The 21,459-nt window shown below is 35.6% G+C and overlaps 2 protein-coding genes and 1 long non-coding RNA gene across 4 annotated transcripts in view; 1 reads left to right on the top strand and 2 right to left on the bottom strand.

Annotated features, from left to right (window-relative positions):
• Window positions 1–3,055: 3,055 nt before the first annotated feature.
• LOC110834000 (uncharacterized) lies at window positions 3,056–17,575 on the bottom strand. Of its 2 annotated transcripts, none has more exons than XM_087350388.1 (10): window positions 17,501–17,575; window positions 15,311–15,471; window positions 14,265–14,399; window positions 13,524–13,599; window positions 6,855–7,007; window positions 6,591–6,697; window positions 6,137–6,303; window positions 5,267–5,425; window positions 5,042–5,185; window positions 3,056–4,673 (listed from the first exon to the last, which is right to left on the bottom strand). In XM_087350388.1, exons 2-10 carry the CDS (start codon window positions 15,459–15,461, stop codon window positions 3,843–3,845), a joined length of 1,923 nt encoding a protein of 640 aa, XP_087206514.1. In that variant the 5' UTR covers window positions 15,462–15,471; window positions 17,501–17,575; the 3' UTR covers window positions 3,056–3,842. The 2 variants fall into 2 exon arrangements, with proteins under 2 accessions (XP_087206514.1, XP_021928378.1); XM_022072686.2 differs by lacking the exon at window positions 17,501–17,575 and adding an exon at window positions 15,577–15,716.
• LOC147873659 (uncharacterized) lies at window positions 15,711–18,850 on the top strand. Its single transcript, XR_015535493.1, has 2 exons — window positions 15,711–15,864; window positions 18,365–18,850. It is a non-coding gene; the product is annotated as an uncharacterized LOC147873659 (long non-coding RNA).
• The window catches only part of AP-1sigma (AP-1 complex subunit sigma-2), a 28,045-nt gene continuing 23,461 nt past the window's right edge, over window positions 16,876–21,459 (bottom strand). The window contains exon 5 of the mRNA XM_022072702.2: window positions 16,876–19,828. Coding sequence (XP_021928394.1) covers window positions 19,784–19,828 — 45 coding nt within the window. The 3' untranslated portion in view covers window positions 16,876–19,783. The remainder of the gene's footprint in view (window positions 19,829–21,459) is intronic.

Genomic DNA, 21,459 nt, shown 5'->3' with positions numbered 1-21,459 from the left:
ACTACTCTACTGCTACTACGTGGCACTACAAATTACTATATAGTTTTATTTAGTCCCTCCACTGCATTTCCTTAATTTTTCTCTTTTGTATCCTTTCATATTGTATTCCCCAGTCTACTGCCATGGTTATCTCTACCTTACTTGCTTCACCAGTTTGAACCTTTGCTGTCTTTGTCCTCATCACATTCCTACTGGTCTGAACAACTGGTTCTCATATTTGTAATCAGCTCCATAAGCTTATTCCTTGCTTGGTGCATGGCTTAACCATCACCCTAATGATGGAGACAGTAAGAACTTCTGAAAAAACAGTAAACTTCTACTGATCTACATGGCACAGCTTCCAGGAGAGTAATCTTCATTCATGATTTTTCTGTAGTTACTTTAAAGTATTGTGTTAGTACATTCAAAGAGTAGCCCACATGGTCACTTTCATAAGTATCCCTTGTTCTTATTTATCCTTAATCACATGTTGACATTGAACCTCTGTAATCAAAGTCTGGTAGAGGTTCTGGGGATGCAGTAAGATATCACTATGCATGCAAACAAATGTGCAAAAACCATTTTGACAGCTCTACCAACAAATTATATTGTTGCATTTACATCATGACCCCTGGACTGTGCAGAAATTGTTAACTACGAGGGAAGGGCAAGGGTTAGTCTTCGCCTCCTTAATATTAGAACCTTTTGGCTAAGGAAATGAGCACTAGTCTGCAGTGTAGCATCCCAGTGTTATACTGATCTTGGATTTTCCTGTATGCCACTTTTCAGTCCATTTACTTCAACATTAAAAGCCAGACTGATGACGACTTCAACATGTTTCAGACCAACATAGCTTTCATCAGTTCCAATTTCCTGCTTCTGTATCATTGCACTATGCTTTTCCTTCCAGATGTCCAGACATAACAATATTTAACTATTTTAATTTATTTAATACAGTTAAAAGTCAAAATGGAAAAAAAGATTATCAAAAATGTTTTTAGCCAGCCTGATGAGTCCTAGTGCATCTTCTCCAAGTTGTATGTGCTATGGTGCATCATTGTAGATCCCATCATGTCCCTGAAAAGGCAGCATGGCATGATACGTGGGCCAAATGCCGAGAGCAGCTGGCACCACTCCTGTTCACAAGTACTTTAAACTAGGGCAGAACTGCTTCCTTCCATATTTTTTTCAATTCAGTGTTCATTAACATTGTTGCAGGGGAATATGAGATTAAAATTTCCATACTATGGAGCTGCAGGCCCAACTTCAAATCCAGGATTCCTTGCTTAGTGGTATGCATGGTAGCTTAGAACTTGTGATGTATTTTCAGACCCCATGTAAATTTCCTTTCTACAGGTAGCCAGGCTAAGTGGATATGATAACTCACCCCAGTGTACGGCTCACGTACAATGTGCAACTAGCAAAATTAAGTTTGGGGTGGTATAACTGGCACCATCAGGGGAGAGGTTTTCTTGGTTTTAATTTTAGCACTGTACATGCTAGATGGGCATTTACAGTAGGCCTACATTTTGCAATGGGTGAGATAGGTTGGTCAAACACGTGTGCACTGCATAATTCCAGTTAAAGCTATATGTAATGGAATTAAAGTAATATGTACCAAGGTTGTCTCTTTGATTAGACACCCCCATCCACCCTGGGGACAAAGCCAGCAACAGATCAGTGGTTACAACCTCAGCCTGCCTGTAGGTCTAATATCATGACACTGATGATTCAGATGCATGGACAATAAAGGTTATCACCCTACCATTCAACACTGTATCTGCGCTGCTGACAGTGGTATTGAACAAATTGTACATTCAATACAAGAGTCTCTATTGGAAGACTGATAGTCTAGAAATTACCTGCTTTTACTGACCTCGTCAGTGTTATAATAAGACCACAACTGGATCCTATCTTATACAATTTAATTCCAATCCAAACCTTCACACCCTGAACATCCATTTTAATATTATCCTTCTTTATTCCTTAAAGTTTAATCAAACACATTTACTGCCAATGATTTGTGGCATCATAGCTAGTCACTGCAACACACACCTTCACTCAAGGTTAATATTCAGTATTAAGTATATACTTCTGTTTGGGACATACTGTACTTCCAATTCTCTAACAGATGCTACCAAAAAACAACTAATCTTTACTGATAACAGAGGACAGTTTATAAGAATCTAAATATGTATTTATTTTCAGCATACATTAAACTAACTTTGATATCTATTGTTCATGACACCCAGGCAATGTGAAAACAATTATAGCAATTTGCATCCTGTTAAATAAATTTTTAACATAATTTTGAAAATATATTACACAACAGCAGTGTGGAACCAGTTCAATAATTTACATATGCACTTACTGACAAACATTTGCAGAAGCAGCATGGTAGGACAGAACAAAAACTGCTGCTCTATACTTTACAACCAGCTTCCCCTGTGCTTAAGCACCATATCATGAAGACATAAAGTATGTTCAGGTAAAACTCAAAGCATGGCCTAAACAACAGATGAAGGTAAGTGAGCAGTTTCATGCTTCATCTTTACACAGTACCCATGATGATGATGGTGGTGGTGGGGGGCAATAACCATCTGGGACCAAGTGGCAAAGAAAAACACTGTTCCTACCAGAAACTGAATTTACAACATCCAGTTAGTTTTGCTGCTGACTAGTCTATTATAGCCCAAGCAGTTTAGATTTAATTAGCATAAATGATAAAGTTAACTACTGATATAACTAAACTCCTACAACTCTGGTAGTAGAACCTGAAGGTTCAACACGGCTAATACCAAAGGTAGGCATAATCTAGAACCAGCTCTATCCACACCTCATCCTCAGAGCCCAACTCCACAGATTCTTTGTAATACCATACTTAACCAAACACTACCCACATTTTCTTTCAAACACTTCTGCATCAGAAAACTGGATGTGCAGCATATTTAAGCCTTTGATTTGGGCAGCAAAATGTACCGTGTGAATATACGAGATGCTGCAGTAGAACTGGCAACATCATTCACATACTTGGGTAGACTTCTAGGGTGGGTTTTGAAAAAAAAACATTATAATGTTCAGATTTAGCATGTTTAATTCAGATAATATAAGTTTACTTGCTTAAAAATTTTGCACATATATTGGGGGCAGGAATGTTTTTTTGGATAAATATATTACTTTTCATTTCCTTCATATTCCAAATACCTGCTCTCCAATGGGTTTTGTCACCAAAATTATGTAAGATTTTCTCGTTCTTTAACACTTCTGAACATGACAAACAGTGGAAGCTTCCATTCATTGGTTATATGAACTACTGCATACATATGCCATGTCTCGTCACAAACAGCTCCGTCCATTCTGCATCAATCCAAATGGCATACTCTACACAATGGTACTACTGTGCCATAAAATTGGGGTGTAACCATTATCTAAGAGGGACAATAGTGTGCAAATACAGCAACATCTATGCTCATTCTATTCTTACATGAACTACTGCAGATAAGATCATGAAACACACCATCAAGAATTCCTTTACAGAAATTTCAAACCCAAAACCGTGTTACTACAGCACATTTATATATCTATAAAAGAATCCCCACACCTGAACCCTAGAAAATTAACTTAATTTTTATATGATTCTGAGAATACAGTTCATAAGATCAATGCAGTATCTGTTAACTGCAAATTACACTATATTTATCTACTTACTGCATGACAATTCAATACAAGAATACCTGACTGAAAATGGCTGCAATGGGACCAGAATTTATTTATGTCCTAAAATTTATAACCACACGATTTAAACTATCTACACAGACAATATTTGTGAATCATAAAAATGAAAAGTTACAATATGTCAGGGATTAACTGGGTGGGGGTGGGGGTGGAGCTGCAAGTAGACTTGGCAACCCTGCCAACGCATTGATATCAACACCCTGTCCATTGTGCCCAGGGGGTGGTGGAGGCTGGACTGGCTGTGGAGGAGGCACTCCTATGAAGTTCTGATGCCAAGGGAACATATTGGGTGGAGGGGCCCTATTGGGTGGTGGTACTGGGCCTGGTGCCGTGGCTGATAAGGGGGGTGGAGGCTGCTGCCATGGTGGCAGACCCGGGGGTGGAAGAGTTGCATGTGGGGTTTGCTGCTGCCCCTGCTGTTGCTGCTGTGCTGGTTGCGGCTGCTGTGGTTGCTGGGGAGTTGGTTGTGATCCAGGTGGCGGTGGTTGGGTCTGCGTCTGCAGCCATGGCAACAGTGGTGGGATTGCTGCTTGTGAAGTTGTCACAGGTGGTGGCTGGCTGGTTGGTGGTGGTGGAGGTGGTGCTTGTAGCAAATTAGGAGGAGGAATACTTGGTGTCTGCCATGGTGGGGGCATAGCTAATGAAGGAGCTGAAGGTGGAGGGGGATGATTCATGTTTGGAATCATGTCTGATCCTGGAGGTTTGTTTGCTGGAGGCATCACAGGACTCCATGGAGGAGGTGGCAAAGTATTTGGGATCAACTGTGGTGGGGTAGGCATCATGTTATGCTCGAGTCTTGGTGGAGGAGCCATGATGGCACGTGGAGCCATCTGACGATCAAACAAGCCCATGTTTCCACTTGAACCTGAGCGACGTCCAAACCTGTTCTGCCCAGAATCACGATCATTGTCTCTGTTGGGAGGAGGACCCTCACCCAGTTCTGCCATAAGAGACAGGTACTAGAAAAACAAACAGATAATGCCAAATTAAAATCTGACCAATGGCAAATACAAGGACAATGAAATCTGTTTTATCTAATGATTTTACATAATGTTACTGAACTCAGACCTCGATAGTATGTTATTTACATTGTCAATGGAAGGAAGATGACGTTAGTTGACAAGGCCTGCTCAGTACTGCTATTGAAAGTAACATCTTTGTTGTATGCAAAGAAACTGTGGAGTGAAAATATTATGAATTTCAACTGTTTTTGGACATTATAAGTAACTATTAGAACGAAATTGTTTGAATTTGATAAATTCTCATTAAACTGAGGTTGCACGGTATTAGCAGGACCAACACTAAAACACCAATTAATTCATAATACCTCTTCATCAATTTTGTTCTTGTCACCAGCAGCATTAGGCCCCCCTGCACCTGGTCTTTTCTGTCGACAATCCCTGGCAATATGCCCAGCTCCCCCACAGCTTGAACATACAATGTTGTTTGTCACATTTGGCTTGTCAGGGCACTGAAACAGTCAAATGGTTTTATTAAGATCAAACAATACATTACCTTGTAAGTACAGAAGTAAACACGTGTAATAGCATACCATCCAGGATTTATGGTCAGACGCTCCACAATTTGAACACCGAGGTCCTTCATTTTCTCTCAAAGTTCCATTCAATAGTGCTAATTCCCTTAGTTGCATCCGACGTAAATCATTCTGGCCTTCAGGAACCTCAACGCCTTGGCGAATAATCTCTTTGATCTGAAAGAACATAACTTGTTTTAAACAAAGTGATCTGGGATGCCCACCTTTCTTCAAAATTTTCAATCCCTTTTACAAGACAAACAAAACTTATAAATTAAAGATCATACTACATCATAATTCTGTGTATAATTCTATAATTCTGACTACGAGACAATTCAATTATAATAAATTTGTGAAATAAAACCTAAAGGTTTCACACTGTCACAATATTTGTAATTGTTAACATGCAAACACCATATCAAAGCAGGATTTCAGGTTCTCACAGCAGAGTATAAAGATGTCCATCTTCTGGGATGTAGTTCTACCAGACTACACAGCCCTACAACCCAGAAGACTGCCATCTTCAAACATATCAAAGAATTTATGCACGTGTTTATGATGTACCTTTACACCAAATTTCACATGCCTGTTTCGAAAATATCAGCAGTTATCGGAAATAAATGTTTGAAGCTGTAATCTTGTGTAACTCATAGTTTATATCATGAATCTTTCATGAATCAAGCTATTTCTAAGAAAATCAAGTTCAATGTAAAATAAGCTTGTCCAAGAAGAAGCTAACCGTTTGGTACCGACAGCCCCCTTATACCAAATGTCATCACAATATAACATTCAGAAGGTGAAATATATGGACATATACACCCAAGCATTTATTTCATCCATTTTGCACAAAGGGTGCATAATACACAATACAGAATTTTCATTTCTTACTCTATCAACTGCTTTCTTGACAGCTTCAGGATTATTGGCAGTCACATATGCATGTAAAGGCTCATCTTCTCCAGGAAGTGGTTGACCATCCTTGCGTCCAACTTTCCCCTCCTTCACTGATCCTTTCCCACGAATAATTATTTTAGCTCCAGTATCTCTCTCCATTGCTGAAATCAACATGTCAACAATGCAAACTGTCTAAAAAGACCTACTGCAACAATTTAACCATTACTAAAAGTCTTGTGTTACTACATGTTGTGTGACAACATACATGAAATACCCCTACATTCCAAATTAGAGAAGTGGGTTTAGAAGATTTCTATGTTATAAGATGAACTACTGCACTTATTGCGTTAATGCTGGTGGACACACAGTTGTGTTAATTAACACTGATAGGACAAAAGACATCTCTACCATCACATTTCTGTAATGCATGATAATGAAGGAAACTTACATTTTAGTGTATTTCCACGAGGTCCAATCAACAAACCAACAAAATTGATATCGGGATGGTCATCCTGAGGAATCATTACTTTATCACTGACTCGAATGATGGGTGGCCTGCAAACAATCAAATGTTAGTAAATTCTGTGAAGCAAAATGAAAACCTCAAGCCTATATAAAGCCAGCTACACACGTACAGGTATACCTGAGAGGCACGTCTGTTCAGGCATACCTGTACATGGTTAGCCGGCTGTAGTGATATAAACAAACATACTTGTAGTCTGCAGGAGGCTTGAAGTCTGGGTTCAGACTAAGCATCTGCTGGATAAGATGATGACGTTCCTCCTCGAGACGTTTCCGAGTACGATACTCACGGGTGTTCAAACGCTTCCCATCACTGCTGTAGATTGGCTCTGGAGATGGAGACCTGAGATACATGCCATCATTTAATTAGAAGACACAACATGTAAGAATGTTGTTCTAATTATAAATGCTTCAGTTTGTGTTATGCAGAAATAAAATTGTAGACGCAATTATAGCTCCTTGAAAAATTATGCAAAGCCCTACTTGCCAAACTAAAATCTCATTCCAGACCCAAAGCCTTTGAAAAACAAAATGGCAACATTATTAACTCTTTACTGTCTCAACAATGAAAGAAATTCACATGTTCTTATATATTTTTGTTGGGACATCTGAGAAGTTCTCTCCATATGAAAACAATCAATATAAATACAGCATTATAAATCCAGCAACTTCTTTTAAAAGTACTGGAATCTGCTCATTTATCTCTAAACAAACAATGTAAGACCCTTACTTTCCTTTATACAGCAACACACTACAGATGACATTAAGAGAATGGTTGAATATTACTGCCAACATACTAACATCGATAAAAAAAACTGAAACAAATATGTTTATGAAAACGAGAAGTCTGAATTTCTCCTCACCAGCTCACAAAAGTGATTTGCTTCAGGAAAGCAGGTGATTATTTTAAGCCCCAAATTTTGTTGAAAATAGTGAAGCAATCCAGAACAATTTGTCATAAAACGAGACATTATGTTCCATACACTGTATCATGCCATTTACATAGCACAACATTTAAAAATGAAAGGGCTGTAAGGTTGAAACTGCAAATCAGTGTCTTGTGCAATTATGCAAAATAATGAAATATATGAAACAAAGTGTTCATGAAGAAATCATGGCTCTATCAACAACAGATCCGTATCTGAAATAAACGCCAGTGACGACTGCAAAAGTGCACAGAATGAACTTCAAAATTGTGGATATTCTGAACTGGAGTAACTCTTTTAATCTTATTAAAACTGTTTAAACATTTATATAAACTTCTAGTATGTGGAAGAACAAAACTGTTTTATATTGTGAATTTGTCAAAGTTTACACATCCAGCATCCCATTATGTTCTTAATGCTGTTACTAATACTGAACAGACATGATTACAGGTATGGAAAGAAATGTTTATATAAAATACCTTTCACTCTTCTTAACTCATTGTCTAATCTAGTTAATTTCATAAGTAACACATCCATAGGTACAATAAAATGCCTGCCAAAAAAGGCAATGCAGTTTTCTAATACACTTACTGATTTATTTTAAAGTACTGTAAAAGAAAAATATAATATACTCGAACTCATGTAGTATCAGCTGTAGTTCTAGAATAAAGAATGATTATTTAAAACGTACAGTATAAAACTCCCAGCAACTAAATGCCAATGTTACTTATGAAACTGCAGTAAGACTCAATCCTTACATGTAAGATTTTGGGTAACAATAGTAATCATCATATAAAACATTACAAGGCAAAAATTCAAATGGAAGCAATGAAAATGCAGTGTATGAAATAAGGAAAACATCAACAGAACCTACAAATAATTTGAAGTGTTTGGTGATGGTAACTGTCAAAATAAGTTGGTTTTTAACCAAAACTGATGCCACACTGATTACGAATGTCTACAGACTTCAATGAACAAAACAAACAGATGAATGTCACTGGGCAACACAATGAAACTAAAGCTGCATAAAAAAATCTCAGCATGTAATACCACCAAAAACATGCAACAATCCTACACCTCTTCCGTAAAGGGGAGACCAGAAGTGCAGTACAAGTACAGCCTAGAAAGAGAAGCGCACCTTTATAAACACATTTCTTAGGCACTGTCAATGTAATGTTGTTAAAACAAGGAATATTTAGGTTTGTAACAATAGGCGCTCTTTGTTATTTTCAATATAATAAGCACTTCTGATCACTCTCCACAGGCCTATCAATATATGTTCGACAATGTGGCTAGTCGTTAATTATTTTTACAAACTGCTACTTTTGAGTCAGCTTCACCCCACTGGCAACACAGTATTACCACTGTTGACCACTATCAAATGTAAAGTATCCAATTATTCAACAGCTGCCAACTACTGTTTCATTTGATCGTCTAAGAGTATTTATATTCCATGCAGTTTCTGATGTGACTGAGCAAAATGAAGGAAAGTGAAATGAAGTGTTCACACATTTCCATTAGCAACCTGCCATGTGGGAGTGATAGGGATAAATGTGTCTACACAGAACTAAAATGTCACACACTTCTGCAGTGACCGGACATGCAGAAGTGAAAGAGTAACACAGAAATCTGTCTACCAATAAAGTTGTTTGGCGTGAATTGCAACATGGATTATTGACAACTGAAGTTAATCTAAAATATTTTTTTTAATTCCTTGATCTCATCTTTGACCAATCATTCTCAATAAATTATTTTCATTTTCAGCTTTTAAATCTGTTAGTTTTATCAAATTAATGATTGCCATTCTACACAACAAAGTGATATTTGACAAAGACTTCAATTTCCATTCCTTTACTAAATGGTCACCTGTGGGAAAATGAGAATTGGAGATACCTGGCATTCTTCTTTTCATGTGGCATGTGCTGTCAAGACAGGCATTGTACATTGTGTAACAAGTTATGATTTGGCAGTTAATATAAAATACCTCTTTGGTTTAATAAGAAGTTTTAAAGACCTTACACCCATGAAAAAAAGCAAAATTCTAGATAAACAACACGTCACAACTATGCAATCCAAAGACATAACCAAGCCATCACCTATAACTGCAATTAATAAACCTAAATATGTTGTCATGACCTGAATTACAAATATTAAATTATTGCCACACTACACAGTCACTGTGTTGCTCCAAAAAGCCACACACACTATGTAGATGCCATGTTCAATTCCTGCAGTTTTGAAACTAAAATAAATGTATTTTTTATAATACAGTGTAAATTGTAAGATAAATATGCTGCTTCAGTATTACTGAATACATTTAATTAAAATTCCTGCAGTATAGACAGTAACATAAAACAAACTTAATTATTTGCTGTCTGGGGGCAATTTTTACCTATTATCCAGATGTTTAACTGCATGAATGTCTGTTATATAAAATGCTGTGAAGTCTCATTATAAATGTCTATTGTATGAAATGAGGAAAGTGTAAATTTCTACATTTATAGGAAACTGGCATGAGAACTACAAGCAATAAAACATTTTAGTTTTGCACAGCAGTAAAAATGTGTAATACGGGCAATTCTCGGTTTACGAACGAGTTCCGTTCCAAGACGTTCGTTATACGTTTTTGTTCGTGTGTATCTTGCATTCCTGAGCTTCTACAATACGTATCGTACACATCAGCAGTCATTTTAAAGCATTTAAACCATGTACTAAACATCGAATGGTCTATACAATACGTTTTGTTATGATGTATGTGTGCATTATGCGAGAAAACATTCCACGTGGCGTGGCATGTTTTTTTTACTGGCTATATTAGGTTTATTAACCAAGAACATTTCAGTATAATTATCATACAATAATTTTCTGATAATTATTGTAATAAATACACTTTTTAAAATTTTATTTATTTAAATCTTTACTATACGTTTGGCATTTCATTTTATAAGGAACTCTATCTATTGGCAACTTTAAACATTTCTGAATGAATTGTGACATTCGTTATAGCGAATGTTTGTAAACCGAGAGTTGCCTGTATGGTGTTATGGGGAGTGATGCCTTGTAGTTTGTAGGCACATATCAAAGTTTTAGAGGGAGGTACTACAACCAACTTCTCCCCCCTGAAAATGGGGGCAATATATGTATCTCTGCAACAATTGTAACCACTTGAAAGACTACATGGCATCAGAAGACCACAATACTTAGCATAAACATTAGAAACATGACACACAGTGTTAAGAAAATACAAAAGGTATCTGTGGCATTAAAAAACAACAATTCTGATAATATAAAGTAAACATGTTTAATAAAGGTACTTTACTGAGAGGATAAAAGATTTGGCAAAGTTAGTCAATATCAAGTTCTGGGAAAGGCTACTACACTTACCAGAATTAAGTAATGACAGACAGAAATACTCTACAACCTCCTGTTGCAGAAATAATCCAGCATGTTTCTAAAGGCCCTTTTTTTAAGTGCCCAAACACGTTTTTTCCAGAGTTGTGTCATGTCTGATATTTCATCTTAATCAACCATGATACCTCACAATGCATTTTTTTCAATTACACTGCATAAGATTTGAGATTTGATTCCAAGTTCCTTTAAACTCAAAATGCCAACTTACACACAAAAAAGAACTACAATGCCATGATAGACATCAAACAAAGAATTATTTCAGAAAGCATCTAATGAATCATAATCACGACTTACATCCTACACTGGTTCTGCATGTGTAAACAGCATGCATTTTGAAAGCAGACTAAATGTTAGCACTGCAAAACCTGCAGCTGTTACAAATTAATTATGCTGATGAAGTTTCTGGTGCCCATACTAAAGTCCTGTATTTTAGTGTAAAGGGAAGAAGATTTAATTAAAACAATTTAGATGACCATTCATAATAGTAATATCTGCTAAAGGAATAAAAATGTTTAAGAATAAAAGTTTGTTATATACCTGGAACATAAGTTTTTTTAATAATATTAGTTTTGAAAGCTGTAAGAGAATTGTCCCACACCAAATTAAAATTAACTTTGAATGCTTTAATATTTCATGTACATGGTGATGATGCTCCAGGTGATAAAATGGTAATATTTTTATGACAACTGATGTAATACATAAAGATGACATATTGGAAGCTTCTAACAAAGAGTTCAATATTTAAGATTTTCAGGAACTGAAGAATAAGAAATACACGTGATAATGAAACTGTGTTTTATGTTCAAATTGTTTATATTTCGTAAGTAGTCTGAACTGCAGGACTTGGGAAAAATTTCTTCCTATCAAAAACTATTTCAGACCCAAACAAAACAGGCAGTACTTTATAAAACTGTAAAATCTACCAAGATATGCAAACACAAAAAACATACACTTAGAATTTCACAGAAAAGTAGAGGTCACTTAAACAAAAACGTTTTTATCTGGACTGAAATAAAGACGACAGTGTATGAAACACCAACTTCTTAGATATTTCCATAACCACAACAAATTTTGGGGGGGTGACAAAGTATATCAGATGCAATTGTGGCATGCATTTTTTAAAGCACCTATTATTAACTGCATCAGTGCCAGCCCCAACAGATGAAATATTTGGTAAAAAAAAAAACAAAAAAAAAACAAGACAAGACATTTTACACTGACTTTGCAAAAACCAAAATAGAACTGCCATAGTCAATGATGAAAACATTCATATTTGCAGTAAACCAAAGAAGTAGTCATGAAAAATTATAAATTTTAAAGTTCAAAGCCACCACACAAAGTTTTGTAAGGAATATGGACACTGTATTATCACAACAAAGATATGGAAGCATTATCCAAGGGATTTGATTAATTTACAAACTATTACGAAAAATGAGATCACAGGCATATTACAGATAGAAGTTTCCAAATGCAATTATTATTGCCACATCACTTTCTTAGATATATATGTAGAAAGCACCCAACCAACACGTTAAGAAAACGTGAATAAAACGCATCTTTATTTGGCCATCACACAGATCCATCCCATTATATCAAACACAATTTTAAAGGAAGGAAAAAGCAGTGCATTAAAAAACAAAAAATTACGCAGAAAAAGAAACAGGTGCAAACAATTTATATAAGCAGAGAATGCTAATAGAGCCCCATGCTCAATGCCTGACACAAGCGAGTTCTTGCATCCAAGATCATACGGTAAGACAGTAAACCCTCTATTTAACAGATTTAATGGCTTTCAGAATAATAGATACCATCTGGTCCTGCCTTTTATTACACAAGGAATTAGTGGACATTTTCTGGTTTAAACGAAATGTTCATTAAATCCGAAAATGTCTGCCAATGACTACTGGATTTTTTGCAAATAATCCTCTTTACACTGTAATTTTTTAATAAACCCCATGACATTTTAAATGCCCAGTTCATATTACTAATCTGTTTAATGGTGTTCCTAATAAAAATTACAGTCAAAGGATACATTACTGACATTGTAAAAACTGCAATTTAACAGACAATTGGTATCAATGGACAACCCTTCCTTCCTATTAGGTTGTTAAATCAAGGGTTTACCATATATGAATCAAACTACACATGGAAAGTCACAAGTGAATGATTACATTCATCACCATCAAAATGCTTTCAGAAAATGATGTAAAATGTTCTATGTTTGTTGCATTATAATTGTCCTGCAATTCAAACCACATAAAACTTCAGGTGTCAAAGGATCTGATTACATTTTTAATGCCATGAAATAAAAATATTAATCAGCTGTTTCAACCTGAAGTCACCCAACCTGGAATTCATCTCTTACTAAAAGAAATGATTTAGTAAACTTTCCAAACCAATACAAAGCCCATGAGAGAATGTAACCATGAAGTGAAGACCCAATCCTTGTGAAGGAGGGGCTGGATGGATGTTGCTAAGCTGAACACAAGTGGTTATTGGTTTTGTTTGGCATTGAAGCACACCTTTCTTCTGGATTAAGTGGAATCCCTAATTCACCAGTGCGCAGCTTTCTGCTGATCTCTTCTATCTGCAGCTGAACTGAAATATAATGGGTTAGAAAGGGGCACAAAGCCCAACAATTAGATACCAATCATGGAAACACGAGATGCGTTTTGTTATAAAAATGATGTACATAAGCTCACTTTACACAGGAAACATAACAGACCTTCAGAAGCAAACAAAACAACTTCATCATTGTCACAAAATCCTGAAATCTCCATGAATATATTAATATATCTTAAAACAGAAAATAAAGCCAGGAGTGGTCAAATTCAGGCAAGACTTCAAGGTCTCATATCACAATAATTTCAAAACAGCAACAGATTATTGGCCAGTCCTGGCAGCAAAACATAATTAACAAAACACACATAAAATTACAATAATCGAAGATATAAATACTGTCACATGCATACGCTGAAATGGCAATAAAAAACCTATCTTAGTGACTACACCACACACTCCAACCTATAATATTCTGGCAACATTAATACAGTTATACACTTCAAAATACATAATTACTTCAATGTTTCTAAAAAAAATATTAACTGAACTTGAACAAAACTAGACATGAATCACTGAAAGAAAGACTGTATACTCTGGATTATGCCATACATATGAACATGAAATACACAACAGCCTGCTCCAACGTGAAAACAAGTGTACAATAAATTACTAACAAAAATAAATAAATATATCAGCCTTACCTAAGTATGCTTCTTCTTGTTCTTTACTCAGGTTAGTTGGCAAGACAGTGGGCATACCAGGAATAAATGTTTTTTCTTTTTCATCACCACCCCATCGTGATCTTCTTCTCTTGGCCTTTCTCTCCTCCCTTTCAGCTGAAATTATGTTGGAATGATGGAATTTCATGAGAAACAGTTGGTGATTAGGAAAACACCAGGGATGGGAAAAGAGTAAAAAAAAATTGTGGGGGAGTTTATTGATCAATAAAATATAGCCAAAAGTTTTTCACAATTTCACTATCCAGCAATCACAACCACATTGAACTCAACTCGAACATTCAACTGATAAGTCTCTTAAATACTTTGCACAAAACAATACAAAATTAACATTAAGTATGGCATCACAAAATCACTCAATGAAACCATGATTCAATAGCTACGTTAAATTTCTGTAACTGGCATCTTCAATTTCAGTAACTTATATCTTCAGTCAGTGAGAATATTTAAAAACCAAAGTCTACTGAATCAATCCGCAGAAGGAAGGGCAACTCTGGGAAACTGATCCCTTTGTAGTGTTCTATACATCCAGAAAACAACTACAATGTGTGACTCAGATTCTGTTTAAGAGTGGGAAATGCATGTCAGCTAATGGGGAACATTTTCAGAATCACCTGATCAACCTTATGTCTCTTATACAATTAGGCCAATGACAGATGAATGTAAAATAGCAGTAAGATAAATCCTAAAACCAATGTAGGTAAAAAAAACTTCACTGGACGATGTTTCTGCACTCTCACAATCACAGCTGCTTACTGCTTTGGGAAGACAGCTGAAAATGTGTTAAGTATTGCAGTGTGCCCTAGCACAGCAAATATTCTCCCTATATATCCTAACTTCGCAAACAGGACGTAAAGCACAACCAATAATACCTTTTTTTAAAAAAAATACTTTGGACCAAATATTCAACATTAAACTACGATTTCTGGCCACAAACTGAATTTCTATACTAATTGAACCCCTCAACAAAACTTCATCACGCCGCTTAATAACCATATAGAAACACTTACCATCGGTCTCCCTCTTATGTGATTCTTTACCATTGGACGCCTGCAAGTAGCTAGGATTCAGCAATGAAGTAAAATTTCTCGTGTTTCCTTGCGATCCAAACAACGAATCTATTCTTGCTACTTGTGCATCGTTAGATCCATTAGAACTCATATTTGATAAGCTGTAAAAAATATAGATATGGGACAAAATTTTAAACAACGTTTGAAATGAAATATGGTCAAATATATAATAATGCATTTAAAGTAATATATACAAACAATTTTACCTCACTTTCTTCTCTCAAAGCACATAAAATGGCGACCTTCCCACAAACTTTACACGGCTTCGCGGCAGATGTCAATACAATCTGTGATCACGTCCATGGTATATAGATATATCGGGTACCACGTACTCCGTGACTATAGCAAAGCAGGGTAAACTATGGCAATGCTGGGAATAATCTGCGTCTGTGCCCGTGTCGGCATGCTGTGGAACAGACTACTGAAGTTAATACCAACTATATAAACCGAATATGTCGATGATTCATGAATCTGTACGATTCATGAGGATGGGTGTAAGTTTAAATATGAGGCGTAGCACGTGTTTTATTTAAACTTCCATACATGGATAGCATAAAGTGTCATCTAATTCCACAAAGTGAAGTCTTCAGCTTCTAAAGTTGTTAATATTTTCTTAAATAGTCCTTCTATTGAACCAGATCTTTTCCCATCTGGTTTTCTGGCAACATTCTTCTCAACACTGATTCCCCTCACAATCATCTCTCTTTAGAGTGAGAATAAATTTTACACCCACACAAAAACAATGGGCAAAACTAGTTTCCTGCTTCACTGCTTGGTTTCTCTGATAGCACACAGTGATAAGTTCATGAATTTAGTGGTAGGTTATAAGAACTCACCTCCATTTTATGCTGAGCTTCAGAAAAAGTGGAGCTACACTGCCATACACCCATGTTATTTTGGTGTGGTACTTAATACATACTAGGGACAATTTTACCTTATCTGTAAATGTTTACCTCACCTTTGTAATTTGCACATCGCAGCCTCATGACACAGGCTAAAACATCACTTAACTCTCAATCTATCTAAGCAGTCATACAACAGAAATGCATATCTTCTAAAACTTGAATTTTGCAAATTTTTAAAATTTATTCAAATATGGCGGAGAGAGCCATAGAATTTTCTCAAACACAATTTGTTGATTCTGAAAACAGAATCGTAATTGTGACTTCTTAATGTTTCACAGTATTATCTGTTACACTGGAGTAAAATTACTTTAGAAGGGATCATTTCAAAATCATTCTGCAAGACAAAATACATACAATATGAAACTGTGTCCAGTTCAGAAAACTGCATAGACCATTCTGTTGTAATTTAATTTCACTTACTCAGTTACTTTTAAGAATTGATGGAGCGAACTAGATGCAGCTGAGAACAGAGTCTGGTGGTGGGCTTTTATGAACACGGTGATGAATCTTCAGGTTCCATACAGATAGTGGGCTATTCTTTGACAAGCCAAGTATACAAGTGACTTTTCAAAGAATATCCTGCACCATAGAGTGAATGAGTGAGTTACTCAGTTACTTTAATTATACACAAAATTTGTACAATGTGTGATGTTATTTGATGGTCTATCCCAAGTTTCATTCCTTTATTACTTGTCACAGAACCATGTGCCACCTCCAGAAATGAACTGAGGGCATCATATATTCATACTTTAACAAAACATACTAAGCTACAGCAGTACCGAGTACATGCCCATACAAATGTCATTATATATACACACTCACAACCCATGTTATGAATATTAAAGATTTCAGACAGCTGATAATATACTCTGACAAATAAAAAGTTACAGTGGAACCATGGTTCCGGAGAATTTGACGTAAATACGTCTATACAGTAAGGAGTTTTGCTATGTCTTGCACATGAGTTTTTAAACTCTGTATGTTTAGAGTAGTCATTTTTAGATCACGAATACCAGCAGTCCTTATGAATGCTCTCACTGCCTGAACTCAGTGCGCAAGTCCTCTACCTTTGGGTTGTTTGTACCCTTGGCATGATAAAACACGAAGTCGTTGTTTCTGCTTGTGATGTACAAACCGTCCAACGATGTTACGCGAGACAGGGCAACGTACACCAACTGATGATCTAGACTCTTGTTGTAGTTGAATACAATTTGTTGAAACGTACCATCCTGCGACTTATGAACCGTTAGAGCACCAGCTTCAACTAACGGGAATTGTAATCTTTTACACAACAATGCCGAGTAAACAGATGACATTTCCTAGGTAACATAACAATGCATGCAAGCTGAACATTGTTGTCAGTCCATATTTACAAATTGTTGATATTTCCTAGGTAACCATCTTACACTTTTTTCTTACACTTTTTCGTTACACTTTTTTGCGGAATGACACTGACCCTTCCATATAGATGTATTTACGTCAAAAGTGTTAATTTATCTTCAAATGTTCATTAAAGAAATACACTTAATCCATTAGGAAGTTAGAGTATTAGGTATCATGGTAAGTGTCAAAAATGTGAAGCCACTCAAATCAAAGCAAGATTCATTACAGCAGATACAAAATAAACACATTACTGTTGCTGAAATATATTAAAATAATGTTTATGGAGAGACTTATAATTGTATCAACATGTCTGTAAGGTGAAAGAAGGGTCAAGAAGAGAGAGAATAAAATTAACAATTCCCATGTTATTTTCAGGGTTGCAAAGCAAAAATATTACTTAATCTTGTCATCAGTCTTCATATTTACTTTTACATTACAATACTGTAAGAAAGAAAAAGGCATATGGAAAAATGTTCTGGTGCTGACAAAGTTGGTGAAAACTGTTCACACCCCATTTATAACATGAATCAGAAAATATTTTTATAGAAAGTAACACTATTCATATACAGTCCAATAACTAACTTAATGAATGCAACTGTTTACTGCACATTTCATAAAGTCTCATCTTGTAGTAAAAGATTTACTTATCCAATCCAAAAGTTTTGTCAATAAATATAGTCTCCTCATTAACATCTCTTATTTGCAGGCATGATGACTTTATTGTTAAGCAGAGCAGCTCTATAAACAAGCCTCCCATTGTCATAAAAGAAGATCAGTTTAAGAGTGGACCACTATAGTGGACGTCCATACATTGACACAGACATCGTAACAATACAGATTTACAATGTTACAAGCCAAGCAACTTTGTGATAAAGACAGAAGATTACATATTATGGATGACAATGTTGGATTGGATAAATAAAGGCTTCGCTTGACGATGACAGTCATGTCAAAACACAAAGTGGATAACTACATTTCATAAAGATGTATTACTTGTACATGTATTAATATCATACCTTAGAAATTATCAAAAGTTGCTGTTAACCTTTGTTGACAAAATTAACTTTCCTATTTTTCAATGTACAAAAACTGTCACTATAAAACTTAACAATAACAAGAAAGATTCTTTAATATCAAACCTAAGGCTCATTAATGCACAAATTGAGGAATGCCTTTTCCTGCAACATATTTTCGTATTTTATAAAATACTGAAATGTTTCTACACTATATTTGAAACATGTTCACAAGAGTGGAAACTCCAATAACCAAGGTGTCCACCCCTCCAAAATTCCATCTTGTTTATTCTTTCCAAATCCCAAACATATATACTTTTTGAATTCTGAGTAAACTTTTTTAGTGAGGTTTACTTAAGTTACTGTATAACAATAAACAACAAAGAGAAACTTCTCTATACATAACTGTCATTGTATATTTACATAACCCAGATACGCCTCTTCAAACACATTAATTGTAGGATTTGAGGTTTTCACAGCAGTGAGTATGAAGATTGCTGTCTTCTATGTTGTTGCACCATGTAGTATGGTAGATGTCCACCAACGTTTCAGAGGTCATACTGCCTCTGTCATCAGGGCAATGAATGAGCCGATCGAGCGGAAAGTGCTAGGTTTACAGTGCTTTCCGCTCTAATGGCTCATTCATCGCCCTGATGACGGAGGCAGTATGACCTCTGAAACGTTGGTGGACATCTACCATACTACATGGTGCAACAACCCAGAAGACAGCCATCTTCACACATTAATTGTATAGAAAATGTGGATTATTAATTTTGGAATATTTGAAACTTTAAATATATGTAAAAGAAATGGCATTTCTAATAACAATTATTCCTTTTAATACTTTCCAGGAATGAAGAGTTTAAAAGCAGTCTCCTAAATGGAAAATATATTTAAATGTTTCCATGACAGTATTTCTTCTATGTTAAGTACAGAAAACCTGAGTTTACAATAAGGTTCACACCCACCCAAATGAAAGCTGAAAACAAAACAGACAATTCTAAAAGAAATACAAAGAGCTGTCTTACAGAGTACATCACAGAATATTCATTCAAAGCCCTTTGTCATGAAGCAGATGAAGAAAGCTGGATTCTGTTTGCACACCATCAGGTTTAACCAAGCCCATGGTCTTCAAAAAACCCTTGAGGTGTTTCTTCCTATAATGAAGAGAAGACTCTTATAGACTCATAATCCTAACACATAAAAATAGCTCAATTTAATTATACTTTTAATTTATATTTTTGTATGATCTGAAGCTTTCACACTGACTAAGTATAATGAATCCTTCTCTGGCTACCAGCCGTGTTGGGTGGTTTAATGGAGAAAACACCAACGTTTCAAGAACCATCTTCATCCTCGTCCTCAGGGTACTAAAATTCTTACTCATCCTCAGGGTAATGAAGTTCAGTACTTCAGCACCTTGAGGACAAAGATGATTCTTGAAATGCTGGTGTTTTCTCCATTAAACCACCTGACACGGCTGGTAAACCAAGAAGAATTAATTAAATGTTAGTAATCTCCACTAGAAAATTTATAATATAGGACAATATTATTTGAATCACAGGACTTAATGATATGTTTGTTTATTAGGTGTTTTGAATATTATACTGTAAGTAATCCTGTGTGTGTGTATAAATTAATTCAAGTGTGATGTGAAATACCTTGACATTTAACAGTACATTCACTAATTCTTACACATCAGTCTAACAAATGAATAATATTTCTAACTCCATGGAGAAGAGTCCTTGAGAATCTGGTACTTGCTCAGCTAGCCAAGAAATGTCCTGCTTCCTACAGAACCCAAAGATTGATTGCCATGCTCACAAGAGGCTGCCACTGTACCCTTACACCTTAGCCAGTTGAACCTTGTCCACACCTTAATGCCCTATTTCTATAAGATCCATTTTAACAATTTTGTGTTTCACTTCCACATCCACAGGCTTTCTTGAAATATGATGTACTAATCTACCATTCTTCTCCAATATCTGAGAAATGCAGAACAGTTGATCAGTAGATAAGTATGCTGAAATTCACAATGATGATACCCAATAATTTTGTCTGCATATGGAGTTAACCTTGACAGAAAAATGTTAAACAAAATTTTGTATGTAGTTGATAACAGCAAAATTTCTCAACAGTCAGTACGGCTGGCCATAAAATGGTTATAATATTAAATTTTTTCACACATTACTTTTGCAAGTAGTTAAAAATTTAGTTAGCAAATAGGTGCAAATGCAAATGAGTAAACATAATTTCAGACAAAATCATAGCATATCCATTAGTAAAAAATAGTTCAATTTTTTTTTTTTTAAATTTAAATAACTGCGAATGATGATAAAGATGACGTCCATTATGAAATATGAAGAATAAATTAAGGGCATTCTAGTTCTTATTCACTTAAAATACTGAAATTATGTAGCAATACCATATCTAGGATTTCATTTTGTTTTATATTTTGAATAAAACAATTACAATTACAGACCTACAAGTTAATTGTGATAGAGGTATTTCCTTGACCACCAAATCTTCCCTTTCAAACTAAATTTTTCAGAAGCACTGTGTGACCCAGTTTATGCCCAAAACACTAAAGATTAAAATAAGTAAAATAACTTGTATGTAACATTCCTGTGGTAATGAACCATCAGGTTTCATAAAATACAGGGACTTCCTGACTAGTCGAGTGTACTATTACCTTCTCAAACATTACTGTGCTTTATGGAGTTAGTTAGATGGAGCCTTTTAATACTGACTGTCAGACAAGCCACATGAGAAATATTTTGTATTAGTT

The sequence above is a fragment of the Zootermopsis nevadensis genome, unplaced genomic scaffold (genome assembly GCF_977971745.1).
Source record: "Zootermopsis nevadensis isolate Lab colony 2312 unplaced genomic scaffold, Znev_1.0 Znev_ptg000017l, whole genome shotgun sequence".
NCBI classification, from domain to species: domain Eukaryota; kingdom Metazoa; phylum Arthropoda; class Insecta; order Blattodea; family Termopsidae; genus Zootermopsis; species Zootermopsis nevadensis.
Note: the sequence above shows the minus strand (reverse complement) of the source record. Positions and strands in the feature narration are given on the sequence as shown.